The sequence below is a fragment of the Hippocampus zosterae genome, chromosome 13 (assembly GCF_025434085.1).
Source record: "Hippocampus zosterae strain Florida chromosome 13, ASM2543408v3, whole genome shotgun sequence".
Classification (NCBI taxonomy): domain Eukaryota; kingdom Metazoa; phylum Chordata; class Actinopteri; order Syngnathiformes; family Syngnathidae; genus Hippocampus; species Hippocampus zosterae.
The window spans coordinates 13732293-13749438 of NC_067463.1; the positions used below are offsets into that span (position 1 = coordinate 13732293).

At 42.1% G+C, this 17146-nt stretch overlaps 2 protein-coding genes across 5 annotated transcripts; both read left to right on the forward strand.

The window, feature by feature from the left end:
• Nucleotides 1-935: 935 nt before the first annotated feature.
• polg2 (polymerase (DNA directed), gamma 2, accessory subunit) lies at nt 936-5038 on the forward strand. Of its 4 annotated transcripts, none has more exons than XR_007965939.1 (8): nt 936-1765; nt 1959-2067; nt 2387-2492; nt 2578-2763; nt 3330-3467; nt 3560-3636; nt 3716-4614; nt 4712-4746. XR_007965939.1 is itself a non-coding variant. In XM_052083549.1 (8 exons), the coding sequence occupies exons 1-8, from the start codon at nt 1288-1290 to the stop codon at nt 4875-4877; spliced, it is 1365 nt and encodes a 454-aa protein (XP_051939509.1). In that variant the 5' UTR covers nt 937-1287; the 3' UTR covers nt 4878-5038. The 4 variants fall into 4 exon arrangements, 1 of the variants encoding a protein (XP_051939509.1); XR_007965938.1 differs by having other exon boundaries at nt 3716-3816; XR_007965937.1 differs by having other exon boundaries at nt 937-1765; nt 3560-3640.
• A 911-nt stretch (nt 5039-5949) lies between these two features.
• On the forward strand, nt 5950-17146 carry srp68 (signal recognition particle 68). The gene is made up of 16 exons (XM_052083532.1): nt 5950-6114; nt 6516-6582; nt 6690-6803; nt 7061-7256; nt 8074-8156; nt 8260-8369; nt 8478-8557; nt 8640-8780; nt 11632-11730; nt 11864-11928; nt 13165-13318; nt 13409-13503; nt 13576-13702; nt 13817-13892; nt 13974-14026; nt 14513-17146. The coding sequence occupies exons 1-16, from the start codon at nt 6027-6029 to the stop codon at nt 14738-14740; spliced, it is 1776 nt and encodes a 591-aa protein (XP_051939492.1). The 5' UTR covers nt 5950-6026; the 3' UTR covers nt 14741-17146.

A 17146-nucleotide genomic window follows, 5' to 3' on the forward strand; every position in this document is an offset into this window, starting at 1 on the left:
GCGTTGTGTCAAGTGGGATTAAATTCAAGTCAAATATCCACACTTTTAAAGTTCACGATTTTGCAGATGCAAAGACGAGCATGATTGGTCTGTCCCAAGTGCGTATGTCCCGCCGTCGCCATCCCCAAAGCACGGCGTGCATACAGTACTCTATTTGGAATGACTTGGAAATATATTTAACGTGTAAATGTGCTGCTGATGCATTACAACGGGAAAAACTGAAGAACCATCAAAACGTTTTTAATTTTCTTTATGTGGAGAAATCATTTACGGAATAGCAACCTACTGCTGTGCAATCAGGTTTGGGTCAGGGCAGTAACCCTGAGCCAATGTAATCAAGTCATTTTGGTTTCCCCAAATAGAAGTGACACGGTAAAAATGTGCATAATAAAACTCAAATAATAAATGAGTGAAACATGAATTATAACTATTTACTTTTCAAATCCGCATCTTCTGAAGCTCGCATTTCCGAACACCGAGGCGTAAATGGGGTGTCACTTCTATACTTAACACATATACAGTGTGTATATATATATAAGACTTAACACTGTTCAATCAGTTTCGTCCAAAGTCGTCACGGTTAATGCGTTCCACAGATGTTATATGAGGAGGAGCTAAATTTAGAAGGCACGCGTCTCAGGAACCCCAAAGTGAGGGGAGTCCCACTCATAAAACGGCTTCAACACAGACAGACCCTGTCGAGCCAAAAGGACGTTTATGCATTCATTCATTTTCCGATCCGCTTATTGTCACAAGGGGGGTGGGGTGCTCGAGCCGATCCCAGCTGTCTTCGGGCAGTAGGCGGTGGACCGGTTGCCCAGCCAATCGCAGGTAAAAATAAAAAGAACGTGCCGTGGTCAAAATAATGAGCTACTGTATAGTACCCAAACTGTGCAATAGATGGCGTTGTGGCGTTGTGGACGATGTACGCGAAGAAATGAAGGGAAGTAATAAAAAACACTTCCGGGTTAGGAGCACCCAACAAATTTGAAATATAACGTGTCGTGAAGTGTATTCTGTATTTACGAGTTGCAAAACTAACACTGGCACGTACGATAAATGGTTTAAAAGTTTGAAATTATTTTCGCGATGACAGACGAAAAAAACATCTAGTTAACAATGCTATCTGTCACTTTGCTTAACTTTTTTTCCTCAACTCCTTTCACGAACTTTTTTAATGTGTTTATGTCAACATAGGTGTATGTGTAGGCGCGCAACCGGTCGGATTATGTTTTCCTGACGGAGCCATCGTTTTGACAGATTTGGCGTTTTATCAACTCGTTGCTCATGTTCAACCACGTTTTAAAAAACGTCCTGCCTAGGTATGCATTCCGATATACACCCAATGTTTGGCAACATTCAAGAGGACGCTGCGATCCATCAGACAATTTGGATTATGCAAGGACTTTGTTGGATATCTTTGTGGACAGACACTTTATCTCACCTGGACACAGAAACGTGGAGCTGTTTAAGCGTGGGACCATTTGCAGCTACGGGCCACTGGGCACCGAGCTCAGGGAGAATGTGCTGCACCAGTGGTGGCGTTCGATGTCTGGATCCAAAGATCAGGTGTTCGGCATAAACACGCCGACGAGCAGCGGCAGTCAGAATGCAACTGGGGGAGGATGGGGACACCTGAGGGTCACAGAATCTGATGATATCCAGAAAATACTGAAGGAGACAGAGCTGAGTAGGGAACAGCTCGTCCAGAATCTCCACATGCTTCTGCAGACATCACCTTTGCTGAGAACCAGCCTTTTTCACGGCAGTACTCCAATCCTTTCTTTGTTATTAATAGTTTTAAGAATTAAGAATTTTATCGAGAGAGAGAGAGAGATAACAATTACATACAGTATATAGATAGATAATGTTACTGTTATACTGTGGACATGGCAAATCAACATATTGAAACATAAATCCTGAATTCATTTGTTGCGGCCTCTGTTTGTTTTTTTTAGGATCTTTGGAGCAGTTCGTCCCCATATTTGAATTGGTGAACAGGAAGCTCCCATTTGGCATCGCTGAGACTGGTACATGTTTCCAGCCCTCAAAAGAAGGCAATGGCTGGTGATTGTCTTTTTCACGAAGATTCTATCACACAAACAGGAACATGAATCTCTGTACTTGTACTTACTAACTGGTGCAACAGAAATTGCGAAATAAATGAACACGACTCACAACTCAATAACTTGAATGTGACATAAGATAAGAGGATGAGACCTAGGCATTTTTTATTCTGGTTAGTGACACTTAACATTGTGTGTTAAGGAGATAATTCTTTGAACAAAAGTGGCAAGTTAACAGGATACTTTCTGTTTAGGAGTGAGTTTAGCACAAAATGACTCTACCATTTGCATTTTAAATTCCAAGATGATATTTCTGTCAGCCCAGCAGAAGTCACAGAGGCATCTCTTGTCTGGTTCTGCTCCCCTCGAACCTCTTCGCAATGGATGGACCACTGGGCTCGACAGAGGCTCAAGTGGTGGAGAAAGGTGAGCTCTTGTTTGAAAACTCCCCAAAATATGTTTTGCTTAAATTGATGCCATTTTAAAAAAAATTCTTGGGGTGGCGGGGCAGTTCGCCCTCGCTCCGTCAGACTTCAGCAGCAGTGACGTCCCTCAGAGTGAACTAGAGAGGGCGGCATCGCGCGGTGTGAAGATCTTCTACAGGTTCCCTTGGGGTCAAGAGCCCCTGGAAGTTCTGTGGAGCCGAGGAGACGGTGAACTCCTGCAGATGCACAAAGGAATCCGCTCCAAACTCCAGGTGAGGCACATCCACAGTGCTTTATGACTTCTTGACATGCTCTTTTCGTGTGCTGGAGTCCAAATAACTGCATCTGGTTGCATTGCTGGCACACGACACCTTCAATAATGCCCCTGTAAATTGTCATTGCTTCAAACCCATCAGCTGTCTCACGCCGCCATGTCTTTGTGGCCTCCTTCATGCTGCCATAGCCCCCTACTCTTTAAGATCCTCGACCTCCCCTCTGCTAATCAGTCCACCATGGGCCACAGAGCTCCACCCTAACCAAGACTTGCTATTTTTTTTCAAATCCTGACTTAACTCATCTTTATTTATATAAAACACACGTCTTCCAGTGTGTCTACTCACTCCATCACTCGTTATATTAGCCCACTGCCCTTCATATCATTTGGTATGCAATGATGAATGAACAATTCATGAAATTTAAATTGACATTGCAATGTAGTAGAATGCAGTTTTCAAATCACATGATGATTAATGCCTTGTGCTGATGTAGAATACTCCACTACATCCCCAATCTGTACACTCATTTGTTTGCATTGTTGGTCTTTCCAAACATCCTGTAGAGTCGAGATGGGCGCAAGTCTATCCCACACGTAGTTTCAACTACGGGGAACATCGATCGTGGTTTGTTGGCCTTTTTGTACAACTCGCTGCAGCTGCACAATAGAGAAGACACCAAACAGAAGCTACAGCAGAGAAAGGTAACGCCATCTGTAAAAGTGGAATTCTTTTTACGAGCCTTTTGAAACATTTCTGTCATGCCTTATTTCATCATGTCACTGATTTATTTTAGGTCCTGAAATTGCATCCACTGTTGGCCCCAGTCAAAGTGGCTTTAGGTATCGGCAGAGGAGCCACCATGGAGCTGAGGCAGGTCGGAGAAACACTTAAGTGATTTATTGACCTTTGCTGAGTGTCATTTGCCATTTACTTTGCTTATGCACTGTAGGTTTGTGATGGCCTGCTGCACGATTTAAAGGAGGCCAAAATCTCTGCTTGGCCCGGATATCTTGAATCATCATCCATGCCAATGGAACAGCTCAACTCCAAGTAAAAAGTTGATTTAAAAAAAGAAATAAATGCACGACTCATACAAAGTTAGGGATATTCAGCTTCCGTGTTAAATTTCAGGATCAAACTAAAATGCACCATAACGTAACTGGTGAACTTGATGTAACCTTAATTTTCTTTTTTTTATAATAATTTTAAAAATGTTTTCCTGTTGGGTATTCAGCCAGTTTGCTAGTCTCTAACAAGGAGCTTAATGGCAAAATCCACAACAGTTGTTTTGGTCCTTGGAAATGTGTTGGCAAAGTACACATGTCCAAGGACATCCATCTCCGTGCCTTTCTGTGACTCCTCCAGTTTTTTTTTTACAACCTGCTGATGACAATCTGTGATCCACCAAGTTCACTGGCTACTTGGCTACTTCCACCTGAGGACATCCTGTTTAAAGCTTTACAATGATGTGGTACTGTTGATCAATTGTTAGGTGTCCTCTCGCTCTGAAGACATCAAAAGGGGAACAGCACAATGAACACAAACTGTTTGATATCTATTCATATCAAACCTGGAAATGTACTGGGATAAAACAACTGTTGTAAATTCTTGATAGAGACGATATTGAAGACAATTTTCCTGTGTGCCGAGTCATTTCTTTAACTTTGTCCAAGAAAATCTCTGACAATTCTGCTTCTCAGATTTTTGTTGGAACACTGCAACAAAAAGTACGAAACCACTGAACAGCTGGACATGCTCGTTGAAAAGTGCATACAGGATTTAAAGGTTGTTGTGCATTTTAGGTTCATCTAGAAATTTCACCTGAAAAAACACTATCCGTAGCTTTTTGTAAGTACTTCGGTGTATATTAGAATGTTTCACTGTCTTCATGAATTGCTTAATGAGTAGTAAATACACTTTGATGTGGGTGTTTGGTGCATTGTAGGTATGACGAGATGGGTGTGCTTTTTACTGCGGTGATCAGTGAGAACACGCTGGAGAGCGGTCTCCTGCAGCTGCGCAGCAGAGACACCACCATCAAGGAGACCATGCACATCTCGGAACTGACCAACTTCCTCTGCAGATATATTTCTGCTGCAGGCAATATGTAAATTATTATCCGTTTCCTAATTGGATGTCCACTCGGTCTCTCAATTTTGTATTGCTGTAGGTACAAAACCATTGCCAAGGACTTGTTTTTTTTGGTGTTTTTTTTGAAACAGTATTACAAATTGTCAAGATGGTAATAAATAGACTACGTTGGCAACATCAAGGAGGTTTTTGAACACATTTTGTCATTCAAGACATTCTGAATGTACATGGACATCACAGTATTTACAATTCTTTCCCAGATTTGACACGGGCCGTTTACCTCGGTCAGGGCAGATGTGGTTTTGAAGGTTACAAGGCATGTGATGAACTGGTTTGCACAAGACAGTACAGTCAATGCAGTATTTACTGTTTTGTATCAGTGTTTTCATATTCTGTCTTAAATGTGTTTAACATACAAATGTAGTTTTTACTGTAATTATGACATCACTACTGCATGAATGTAAATTAGTGATTGTTCCATCGCCACTGCAGGAATGGAACATGCCCATAAGCCGAAGAGCCGAAGAAATATTTCTATCAAAATCATTCTATTATTTATATGGAAAAAAAGCTTGCCACAAACAAAGCGTTTTTTAAAAAGTGTTTGAATTAAGTATGAACATAAGCTTTGATCTTGAGATCACGAGCATTTCTAACTTTCGCTATTCTGAGGCTTTTCGAGAAAGAAACACAGTAGGACATAAATGCTTTCATATTTTTCAGTCTTCCTACAAATTAGGGATTTTGAATAAATCTCAAATTTGATCAGAAAACCAATTGGGAGTTTATTTAAGACATGGGTGTCAAAGTCAAGGCCCGGGCGCCAGACCTTGCCCGCCACATCATTTTATGTGGCCCGAGAAAGCAAATCACGCATATTATAGTTTTGATTTTTCTCTTGACTACCGGCTGATAGCGCAGTCGGTGCGTTTGAGAATGAGCACAAGCAAGAAAGAGTATCAGAGGAAATTAGGACTCACTCGCCATATCAGGTAGTAGCAGTAATGCACAAATAAGTTGTTTGGCAAACCGTTATGACAAAGCAGAAGAAGAGAAAGAACGAAGACACGGGAAACTCGCGAGATTTCCCAGACTTTCTTTTCCTCTCATTGGTCCACTCGTGAACTGTTCAGCGTGTCTGCACTCGGTGGTTTTGCTAGCATTTAGAAATGGCCACAGCCAAGCAAAATGAAGCGAAAGCTTCTTCTTTGGAGGAAAACAAGGAAAATTCACCGGGTGGAGGAATTGGGCTTGAAAGTATCTTTTTGCAGCGTTTTATATCTATTGTGTGTTTTATCGAATCGAGACTGTCAATATTCAAAGCTAACTTTAGCATATCAGCTACGTGTCTCGAGGCTCACGATGTTAGGCTACGTGTCACACTGAAGTCTGTCACTGACAGACAATTCAACTTCTTTTGCCAGCTCGCCTTAAAATGATTGAGAGCGTCAGATCCATATGAGAAGTGATTGCGCACGTGTGAGTGTGTTTTAGTGTGTTATTCCTGTTTCCCAGTAATCGCGCATCGTGTTCTATCGAAACACTCAACAGTTGTAAAAATACTGACGTAATGGTGGGTGCACGTGGAATGTGTAAAAGCGAATGAAATATTAGTGCGCTTATGTGTAAAGCTGAGATTCCTTATCTGTGAATCGCAGTCTTGCAAATCATTAAGGAGTCTCAGCAGCTGCACGGTCTCAGACATGGGGACTACCAAAGATACAGGTAAGCGCCTGTCTGGTTCTGGAGTCGCGCAATTGTAGCTGTAAGTACATTAAAAGCATAACCTTGTGACTCCTGCCATAAAGCTGTCTGTACCTACTCTTTTGCAGGGGCTACTGTTCTCGTAGACTGCGCCGTCTACGCAAGACTCTTGGATTCAAGATGGGGAACCGGCACAAGTTTGTTGGGAAGAAAATAACAGTCGAGATGCTTTCAGACAGCAGGTAAGGAATCATATTATTGCCGTTTTGTAATTTATGATTGGTGACAGACGGGTACACAGGTTAAGTATACTTTTTGCCATCTAGTAGATAAAGATCTAATCATTTTGCCTGTCGCAGGCCAAGATAGATGAAGATGCATTTGTGGGCAATAAATGATCATTTTGGTGAAAATGAAATGGCCCTTTGGGCTCCACAGAGGGAAATTGACTTGTTGATGATCCCTGAGAGTTGATGCAACTTGTTCCACCTTTTTTTAGGTACTTGCTTCTGGTTTTGATGGAAGCAGAGCGTGCGTGGAGTTATGCCATGCAATTGAAGCAGGAGGCCAACACGGAGCCGCGTAAGCGTTTCCACCTGCTGGCACGGCTCCGGAAAGCTGCCAAGCATAGTGAGAAGCTGGAGAAGCTGTGTGAGAGCCCCTCTGTTGATGCCAAGACGAAACTGGAAGCACAGGTACTCTCAAGCCTTTGTTGATGGTGCCGTGCGTAGGCCTGTCAGGACAATGTATTTTCCCCAAAACTGTCACAATAATCCGTGAGATCATTTTTTTTAATCCCATTTGCATTGACAAGTGATGTCGCAACAAAAATAATGAAAGTACAACCTTATTTTCTCGCTAATATGTTCTATGAAAACAAACATGATAATCTGATTTATATTTTGTTCGTGGAATATGAGTTGAGCAGAAAAATAAATCTGTTTTTATTCATCTAAGGAGTCTGCTATTTTGCCCTAATGGTACTGTCGACTGAAAATGAGATCACACAGTACCCAAGGGCTCAGCTTGCACATGTCACGCCTCACCTGTTATTTTACATTGTTATACCAATTCTATATTATTTATTTAAAAATTGTAATATTTTTGTATCTTCATCCTTTCATTTTTAAAAATCAACTTCATGTTAAATTTTCAACTAGTATATAGTTTTAGTTTTCTGTACAAATGCATTAAAATTGTCAATTTTAAAACAAAAGAAAATGGGTCGAATAATTTATGGGATCATATGAAAAAAATGGATTTTTGTTTTATCCCCATAGTACATTTCTTTCATTGAGTTGTAAGTGATTTCAACGTTGACAATGATTTACAATGCACATATACCAAGATTTACCCAGTGTTTTTATTTTGTAACTTAATCTATTAACCACCTCGTCTTACAAAATGTAAGACTTTTCCTCGTCCATAGAACTGCCAAAGATATTTGTGTGTTTGTGTGTGTGTGTTTGTACTTTTATTGTCACTGATGTTGCATCTTGTTTGTAACTCCAGGCCTATACATCATATCTGACTGGCATGGTAGAGTTTGAACTGCAAAAGTGGAAGTGCGCCATGGAGGCCTTCAACAAGTGCAAGTGAGCCTTGTTTCACTTATTTATATTAAATAATGTTCATTTATTCAATGTTTTCCTTTTATCATAGTCGAGGAATACGATAAATTGTTAATTTGATTTTAAGGACCATCTATGAAAAGCTTGCAAGTGCATTCACTGACGAGCTAGAAGCGCTGTATCGCCAGCGTGTGGACGAAATATCACCCAACATCCGATACTGTGCTTATAATATAGGTAAGAGTGGTAGACAATAGTGAAAATAATTAACAGATTGTACTTTGAAACTGTAATCATCTCACTTCTCATCGTATTCCCCTCACTCATGGATTTGCTGTCTGACAGGTGACCAGAACGCCATCAATGACTTGATGCAGATGAGACTGACAGGAGGGGGTGGAGGCATGATGGCTGAGAAACTAGAGGTGAGAACATTGTGATGTTGCTCACAAACTAAAGAATCACTGCTCCCAAATTTACCAACGGTCATTGATCTCCCATCCCCAGGCCCTGATCACTCAGGCAAGAACCAAGCAGGCGGCCACCATGAGCGAGGTTGAGTGGCGTGGGAGGAGTGTGCCCGTCAAGATTGACAAGGCTCGCATCTTCCTGTTGGGTCTAGCAGACAATGAGGCTGCCATTGCTCAGGTCAGTATCCTTCAGGGTTATAATTGTTTCTGAAGTTTCATTATTGTTAGTTTTGATTTCATTTTGAGTAAAAAAAAATGTTTTGGTTAGTTTTAATTTTTTTTCAGAGGTGGGGTTGTTTTATTTGTAAGATCATTTTCCCTGATATATTTGGTATTAGTTTTAGTTTTTTGGGGTCAAATTTTGTGTTTTGCAAGATGGAAAAAAAACCACATCACAATAAGTATTGGGTTGTAAAAATTCAACCAAAATATATTTTTTCAAAACAGCCATCCCCAAATTCAATGCAGGTACTGTATTTGACCCACCTCCCTGAGGTGGGTCAAATTTGGTCCGGTATACGCTCTTTTCCGGGGCTACGCCGGAGCTAATTTGCACGTGTGAACGCTCTACTGGGGCAGCACCGGACCAAATCTTGCCATGTGAACAGCCCTTTTGTGTCCTTTTCAACAGTGGATCAAAGACGCCATGCTGCATGTAGAGTATTGTCCACAGTTTTGAGTTTAAAAGAAAAGAAAATCCACTTCTGGTGTTTCTATTTGTATCATGATATTTGGCCCAGGTAATACTTAGTTTCAGATTGCATCCAAAATCACTGGTATCACCCATCCCGGCCAACAAGCGCAGATAGATGATTGACCATCCAGTCAGTTGCTAATTCCAGCAACACCTTTAAAAAGCCACTTGGTGACGTTATCATCACTCCGGAAAACCCTTCCTGTTCACTACTTTAACATAACTATTTTTTTTATACTGTAGATAACCTTTTAATGTTCTCTAAGGTGTGAAAGTATGCTTGTACCACTTTTTAACATTTTTTATTGGTGACAGTTTGAGCCGCGAATAAATTACAATTATAGTAATTTATTTCGTGAAATTAAGGTGGAATTGTAACTACTTGGAAGTCAACCAGTGTCAGATTCACTGTAGTCTGCGACACTTGTCGTCACCTGATTCTCACCTTTGTGAAAATCTCTGTCTATACTGTAGTTGACCAAACGTTCAGTGAGTGTCATTGTATTGTTTTGAGTCTCCATTGGCTAATCGGAGCCACCTCCATTCATTCCTGTGGGTTTTGTCGCAAGCACTCCTCGTGCGCACTCCCATCAGGCCCTCTGGCATTCGGCGCCGCTCTTCGTACAACTACATTCTGAGCATATCAGGACACACACAAATGCAGGACAACACCCAGTTTGTGCGTGCGTGAAGATGCAATTGTATTGCCGTTTACTTGAAATACTTAAAACCTGACTTCTGCTCTTTGCAGAATGTATTTATTTTTTCCCATAGCGCTAGGTATGGATGTAAAAGTCGCAAGATTTCATGTTCTGTACACAAAGTCATCATTGATACAAGCTTACGTGCTCCGTGCACCGAAGAGCCATTTTGTATGTGTCAGTCAGCATGCATGCAGCCCTCCTCCTCAACCACAGAGCATGTAGAACAGGCAGCGCCGGTTATGCTGGGCGTAGCAAGGTGTTGCCACGCAAATGCGGGACTTTAAATACCACCATGACCCCTGAGGTGCATCGCTCAGCTCTCTCGTCAATTTTTGTGCTTTTAAAAGTAAATGTGGTGTTAAACACACATCAAGGGGAAGTATTGATAAAGCATATTTGCTGACCTTCACTGCTTTTTGATTTTACAGTTGTATAGATGAGTAATTCAAGGTTGTACCGTGAAGAAAATGCATCATTGATACCAGAGTAGAGTGCAGGAATGCATCAGTAGCCTGCTGGGCCACATACCTCCATCTTCTTCTCACCTTTATCACTAACTATGTGTTCTTGCCTTGGAGTCTCACACTTATGATGTGTAGGTGTGTGTGCGTGCGCACGCGCACGATTGACTTCCAAGTTTGCGACTTGAATCACATGGAAAGTGAATGCAAGTGTCGAATCCAGGTGTTGAGCAACACACCAGCATTGCAGCTGATCGTTCGCCTCCCAAATTCCAGCGCCTCTGATGGCATTTGCCCTGGTTCAGTCTGCTTGTTTAAAGATGACAACCTCTGTAAATGTCACCACATGTGGACCGAAATCAAAATGTTCTTCTAATCTACACCTGATGTTTTCTATGTGAAATAACTTGTGTCAATGTCATTCTTTTTAAGGTTGAAGTAAAAGTAAGACAATGTATACTGCAAAATTCTGTCTGTGAAGGTGCACCACCTCAATAAAAAATCTGAAGCTTTTCCCACCCGTGCTGCTTTATAAGCTGCACATTTTACACACATTCACATATGATAATACACTATTCCCTGATTAATTCATGCCCTGTTCTTCTGCAGCACCTCGGTTGCTTTTTGTTGTCAAAATACAATAGTCTTTCTATCTCACAGTAAAGCAAACAAACAATAAAAGGAACACCCAAAAATGTTGTATCGCAGTCATAGTACGAAGCAACAAACATAAGCGTGGACGGCTCTATTCGATCAATGCTTCCAAGCTTGACAAACGTCCTTTTGCACTTGCGCATTCACACAAGTTTCGGTAAATTAAAGAGAAGCTAAATATAAATGGAAACAAGATGTTCTTGGCATTGGGGAAATTGCAAGTACCGGTAAGCGCTTCTTTGATCACCAGGGTGTCATTGGGGAACAATATCGCACTTATTGTCCGAACCTCATAGTAATAATCAAATGTAACTGTGTCACCAGCTCTTCGGGAAATATCTTGTGGCGTCGTTGACATGTTATAACAGAAGCACATTGATCTGTCATCTCACCGTGAAAATGCAATCCAGGCAAAGGAAACATTGATTCTAACAAAATGTAGATCCAGCCTCTTGTTTTCTTGGCACTGGATTCTGGATTGCTTTTAATCTCATCTCCTTGTTGCCTCTTGAGAAGGCAGCCAATGAGGAGACCAAAGAGCATCTGTATGAGACCCTGCTGGCCGAGTGCCGAGACACCATCCAAGCGGTGCGAGAGGAGCTCAAGACTGAGGCGGTACGATTATTTCACCGAAGAAGTAGCTTCTCTCTCTCTCTTTTTTTTTAAATGGCTCAATTGCATGGTGTTTCTGTGACTGAAACGTCGAAAATTAACATGTTTTATGTTTGTTCATTACTCGTGCTTGCAGAAGCAGCGAGAGAGATGTTCTGATGCTGAGAATGGAAAAGTGTCCAACATGCAGTTTCTGCACAGGTAGCTTTTGTTTTCATTAATGATCTACAGAGTAATTTTTACAGCCACTGTTACAATCTTGCTATATTCAAGTTCTGCCCCCCCTCCTTTTTTTTGTGTGCAAGCCAACAATAGTTTACTCTATTATGTTGGAATTTTGCCTAGTTTACCAAAGTCTAGTTTCTAACATGTAAAGGTGTAAAATCGATTGCTACACAATTAGCATGATGGCATCATCAATTGGACGTGTTCCGTGTAGTGTGCTGACATTTTCTCCCTGAACACCATATCTTTCGATCCTCTGTCGCAATCGCTGCCGCATTCCAGTCTTACATTCCACTCTCATACAAGTAAAAATTCTCTGGCAACCAATCAATAGACAGCTGTGTGTCTTGCTCCACCGTACACGAGCGAACAGGACAGTAAATCGAGCAAACAATCCTTCTAAGAAATTTCCATTTGGAATGAAGTACTAAATGCACTGCAAGTGGTCTTTGGTTTGTGAAGACCACAATGTGTCACATTTGAAGGCAATAGTTTGCACAGTGGCATAAGAATGGAGAACGTGGAGATTTTGGCAGCAACTCCTAGAATTAATCAATATTTCGGCCAATTGATTCCCATTGAGAGCTCCAGTGAAACACTCGAGGCTGACTGAAAATGATGTCGGCCTATTCCCAAAACATCCGTCAGCTTGAGTTTTTATCTCCCCGATGCTGATATTACCGGATGCCCTAGCAACCACCCCCCCGCCCCCCCCCCCCCCCGCCCCCCATCTCATTCTCCTGTGCACCTCATCCCAGCTGAGGTCATCGCAATGGCAACAAAACCATGTGTTAGTGTGCCGACTGGGACAGAGGCCACAGACACACACGTTCACACTCATATCATCACACAAAGGCAAACCACAACCCTGTCGGTCAACGCTTTTTGTTGGCCTTCAGACCGCCTCTCCCTTTCGATGTTACGGCCCAGCTGCGGATGGGATTTGGAGGTCCCTTCATGATTTGCAAAGTCTGCTCACTTAATGTGGCTATAAAATCGGAACTCAGTCGTAACCCGAGTAGCCTTTGCCATATCCCATAGAGAAACGATCATTTTAAATAAACCAGCCAGTGTTGTCAGGATTGAATTTTCCATTTCCATTTGTAAACCAGGCGATGACCAATGTATCGATTGTGACTTTTGAATCATTAGCATAGATATGATAGGACGTTTGATCAAACGTTTGCTTAAGCTGCTGGTGTCATCTGCCAGCTACCTGAGCTACATCAAGCTGTGCACGCTGGTGAAGAGGAACGAGAGCATGGCGCACACACTGCAGGCCAAGCTGAAGGAGCCTGAGGGGGATGAGAATAAGAGGGGCCCCCGTCCACAGGACCTCATCCGCCTCTATGACATTATCCTGCAGGCAAGTGTGTGGACGTGGAACATAACCGTTGTGTCGTTCCTCTAAACATCGCATCTCTGAGCTTAAGCGGTCTCTCTGTTGTCCCCGCAGAGTCTGGCTGAACTCTCCTCCCTGCAGGGGCTGGAGGATGACCACACCTTTCAGAAAGAGGTGTCCCTCAAGACGCTGGCCTACAAAGCATACAGGTCAGCCACTGTACATGTTTGACTAATACATTGCGCACCTTTGACACTTACTATGGGTTGTGTGCCTTGCAGGTGTTTCTACATTGCCCAGTCTTATGTTCTGGTGAAGAAGTGGAGCGAGGCTCTGGTGCTCTACGAGAGGGTGCTCAAGTATGCTAAGGAGGTGCAGTCGAAGGCCAAGAGCATGAACACCCTTAAGGTTGGGAGCAGCAGCATGTTGCTAGTCGAGCCTCAATGTGGGCACCCATGACCGGTGCAAGCGTTCACTGAGCCTCTGCGTTTTAATCATTGACGTTGTCTGTGGTCTCGGCAGGATCTTCCTGATGTTCAGGAGCTCATTGCTAAAGTCAATGCAGAAAAATACTCTCTTCAAGCGGCAGCCATTTTAGGTAAAGACTGTTCAAGCTGCTCACTTTTTTTTTTTTTTTTTGGCTACCTGAGGGAGCTGACAATATGCTTGTTTGTTTCAGACACTGGCGAGACTGTTGACGTTCCCACTCCACAGCCCATCAAAGACAACACGGTAAGAGGAAACACCTAGGTCGAGACCTATGCAGATATTTGAAAAACATTTTGGCTAAAAAAACAACAGAAGCCAACATAGTTCTACATTATGATGCTAATGATCGTCATTGCCTGATTTGGAACCATGAATTGACATAACTTGCAGTCTTTTAAAAGAGTACAATGACAACTTCACAACATTTGACCAAACAACTATGGCATAAATCTAAATCACTAAATCCTAAATCAGATTACAACAACAATGTAAACAAATCTGTGACATTCACGATTTGAAAATTTCATTTTACTACATTTGATTAATTTTTCAGCCTGAGTTAAAAGCATTTTTTTCCCTAGATGCTTAGTTTTTAAGCACAACCATGATGCCATATATGTGGAAATGAGACAGTCATGTAGGATATTATGGGTTTTAAACACTCCTTACATTTCCGTGGACTAATGAGTCACTTGTCAACACGGTAACGTTATCCTCGTCACTCTCCAGCCTCTGTGCGATCGCTTGGAGACGTTCCGCTTGGACCCGTCCCTCGTGGGCAAGCATCCCAACCTGGTCCACTTTCCGCCCGACTTCCAGCCGATCCCTTGCAAGCCTCTCTTCTTTGACCTGGCTCTCAACCATGTGGCCTTCCCGCCCCTGGATGACAAAGTGGAGCAGAAGGTCAAGGGCGGCCTAACCGGCTACATCAAGGGCATCTTTGGATTCGGCAGCTAAAACGTAAAGAAGAAAAGCCTCCCTCGTGGCATTTGTTAGAATCATGTTTCTTGGTTACTTTCAGTGCCTCCGCACGAAACAACCGGATGAGTTTTGGAGAAAGGAATGTCATGAAATCCACCTGCCAACTTTTAATGACTTGTCATGGTTAAGCCGGTTACCATGTCTTAATATTTACATCCATGTTGTTTATAGACCCCCCCCCTCTCAGAAAGCCACTTTGACACAGTACACTTCATGAAATAGCTGCAATCATGTGACCTCAAGCACCTCATTTGTTTGCTTGTTCCCTTTTCTTCCCTCCGGGTCCGCCCTGATTTTTAATTTGTTTGTTTTCGTCTCTCAATTGCCATGGTTCATATTTCATCAATGTAGAACCAACCCGCTGGTTTAGGCGATCAATGTACCGGTAAAAAGCACAAGGCGGTCAGTTGCTTCCGGATACGAAGATGGTGCTCAAGTCAAGTGCAGTGGGGCTTCCTCTCTGAATTTAGGTGAGCTCATAGGGAAAAAATAAGGGTATGTTCCAAAAAGGATTCTGGGCCTGCTCTAGTACACTTCAGACCATTCGGGTACAAAGAGTGTTGTTGGAATGTAATGGAACACTCACAACCTCCAAGTAGAGTTGGCCTGTCAGATTGAATTTTCAAACGCATACAAAGTTCAGCACTGTTGATTTGCACTGTGACCATTGTCCATCCATCCGTTATCTAAAAGGAAAGAAAAAGATTCACTGGATAGTCAAGTCTTTAGATAAGCGATTCACTAATCTTCCGGTGTCTTGCTGTGTCTTCATGTGGGAAACGGTGATGAAGGTCCAACTGTTTCAGCCTTTCCAAATGTCACACTTGTTGCCGTATCTGGCATAAATGAGTACATCCCTCACATTCTAGTACCATATATTTTCATGGGACGGTATGATATGACAGACATATGGAAAGATATGACAGTCAGCTAAAGAGCTTATATACCAGAAATTTACTAAACTCTGAAAATGGCTCAATACAAAACTTTTAAGTTTTAAACCACTGGCAACAGGATTACACTCCAAAGTGAAGCATCCGTAATTGTCGTTTTGTTCAACTTATGTATTGTCTTAGGTCTCACGCCGCTGCTTAGTTTGAGGTAGTTAGCCGTCTTCATATAGCCTCAGTCATCTCTATACAACTAAAATGCCCCCACCCAACCCCTTCCTTACAGATACTCAGAAATGCAGCTGAAAAACTGGAACACTAACTAGCCAAATGGGACTAGGTGTGTACCAATAGTTAATTGAAGCCAACATGGACATTTTCACTTCAGGGTTTACTTGTTTTTGTTGCCAGTGGTTTAGACATTTGTGGCCGTGTGCGGAGTAATGCAGTGGACAGTATTCAGTATACGACTACTATACAAGCTGCCCACTGTTTACACTGTAGCAGTGTGTCGTTTCAACAGCATTCTATCATGAAAAAATAACAAAAACATGACATGACAGCTGTACGATTTTTTTTAACCCCTTAAGCATATGTCTGCTTCCAGAGGACCATGTTGGAGTTTTTTAAATGTTGTTTTCTAAATCACAGATATCGTCCCTGTCTAGAAATGTTGTACTGTGCAAAGGTCTTAGGCAAGCACAAGCTTTTTGCTGACCCTTTTACAGCACAGTTAGTAACTCACTGTCCAGTTGTATGCCGTTCCTGACATTTTGTGTGTGCGGCAGGCGGGGGGTTAATTTTGACACCGTAAAAGAGTAGCTAGTATGAAGCACTAAAACTAACAGGTCGACAGAAAATTGACACTCAAATATTTATTGTTCATGAAATGTGGCCTCTCCTGAACGAGCTCTATGAATTATCCCGTTACTTAAATATTATTATTCTTGTAGCAAACATAAAATCTAAAGATTCCTAAGACCTTTGCACGGTACTGTACGTCTTGAGCCCATCAGAATATACTGTTGGATATTTTATCAATAAATCGCTGATCTGTTATTTACATTTGCAATATGATGTGGGTGGGGGGTCCCTGTTTTATGATGGGGTTCCATTCTATGTTGGCGACATAACCAAGTCCTATCATAGCCAGAAAATACAGTATTTGTATGAAAAACACTTCTGGGCAATGGATGTAAAACAATGAAATGAAATCAGTTTGCGCCAGGTGAACTGAGGGTGCCTTGTGTTGCAAGGTGACATCGTTCGCCCCCTTGCGTGAACTCGTCTGTTGTGTTTTTTGTAACCTGGAAATGTCTTACTTTGCGACCATAAATTGAGGACCCTCTCTATTTTTTTGTCTCCTGAGTTTATTTTCATTGACCCACCATCCCCTGTCGTAGTCGAAAAGATTTGGTCCAAATGAAAAGTTGTTTGGAAGCAAAAGAAATGGGCTGAGTGATTTGAAGACATAAAGTATATTTGCACCTAG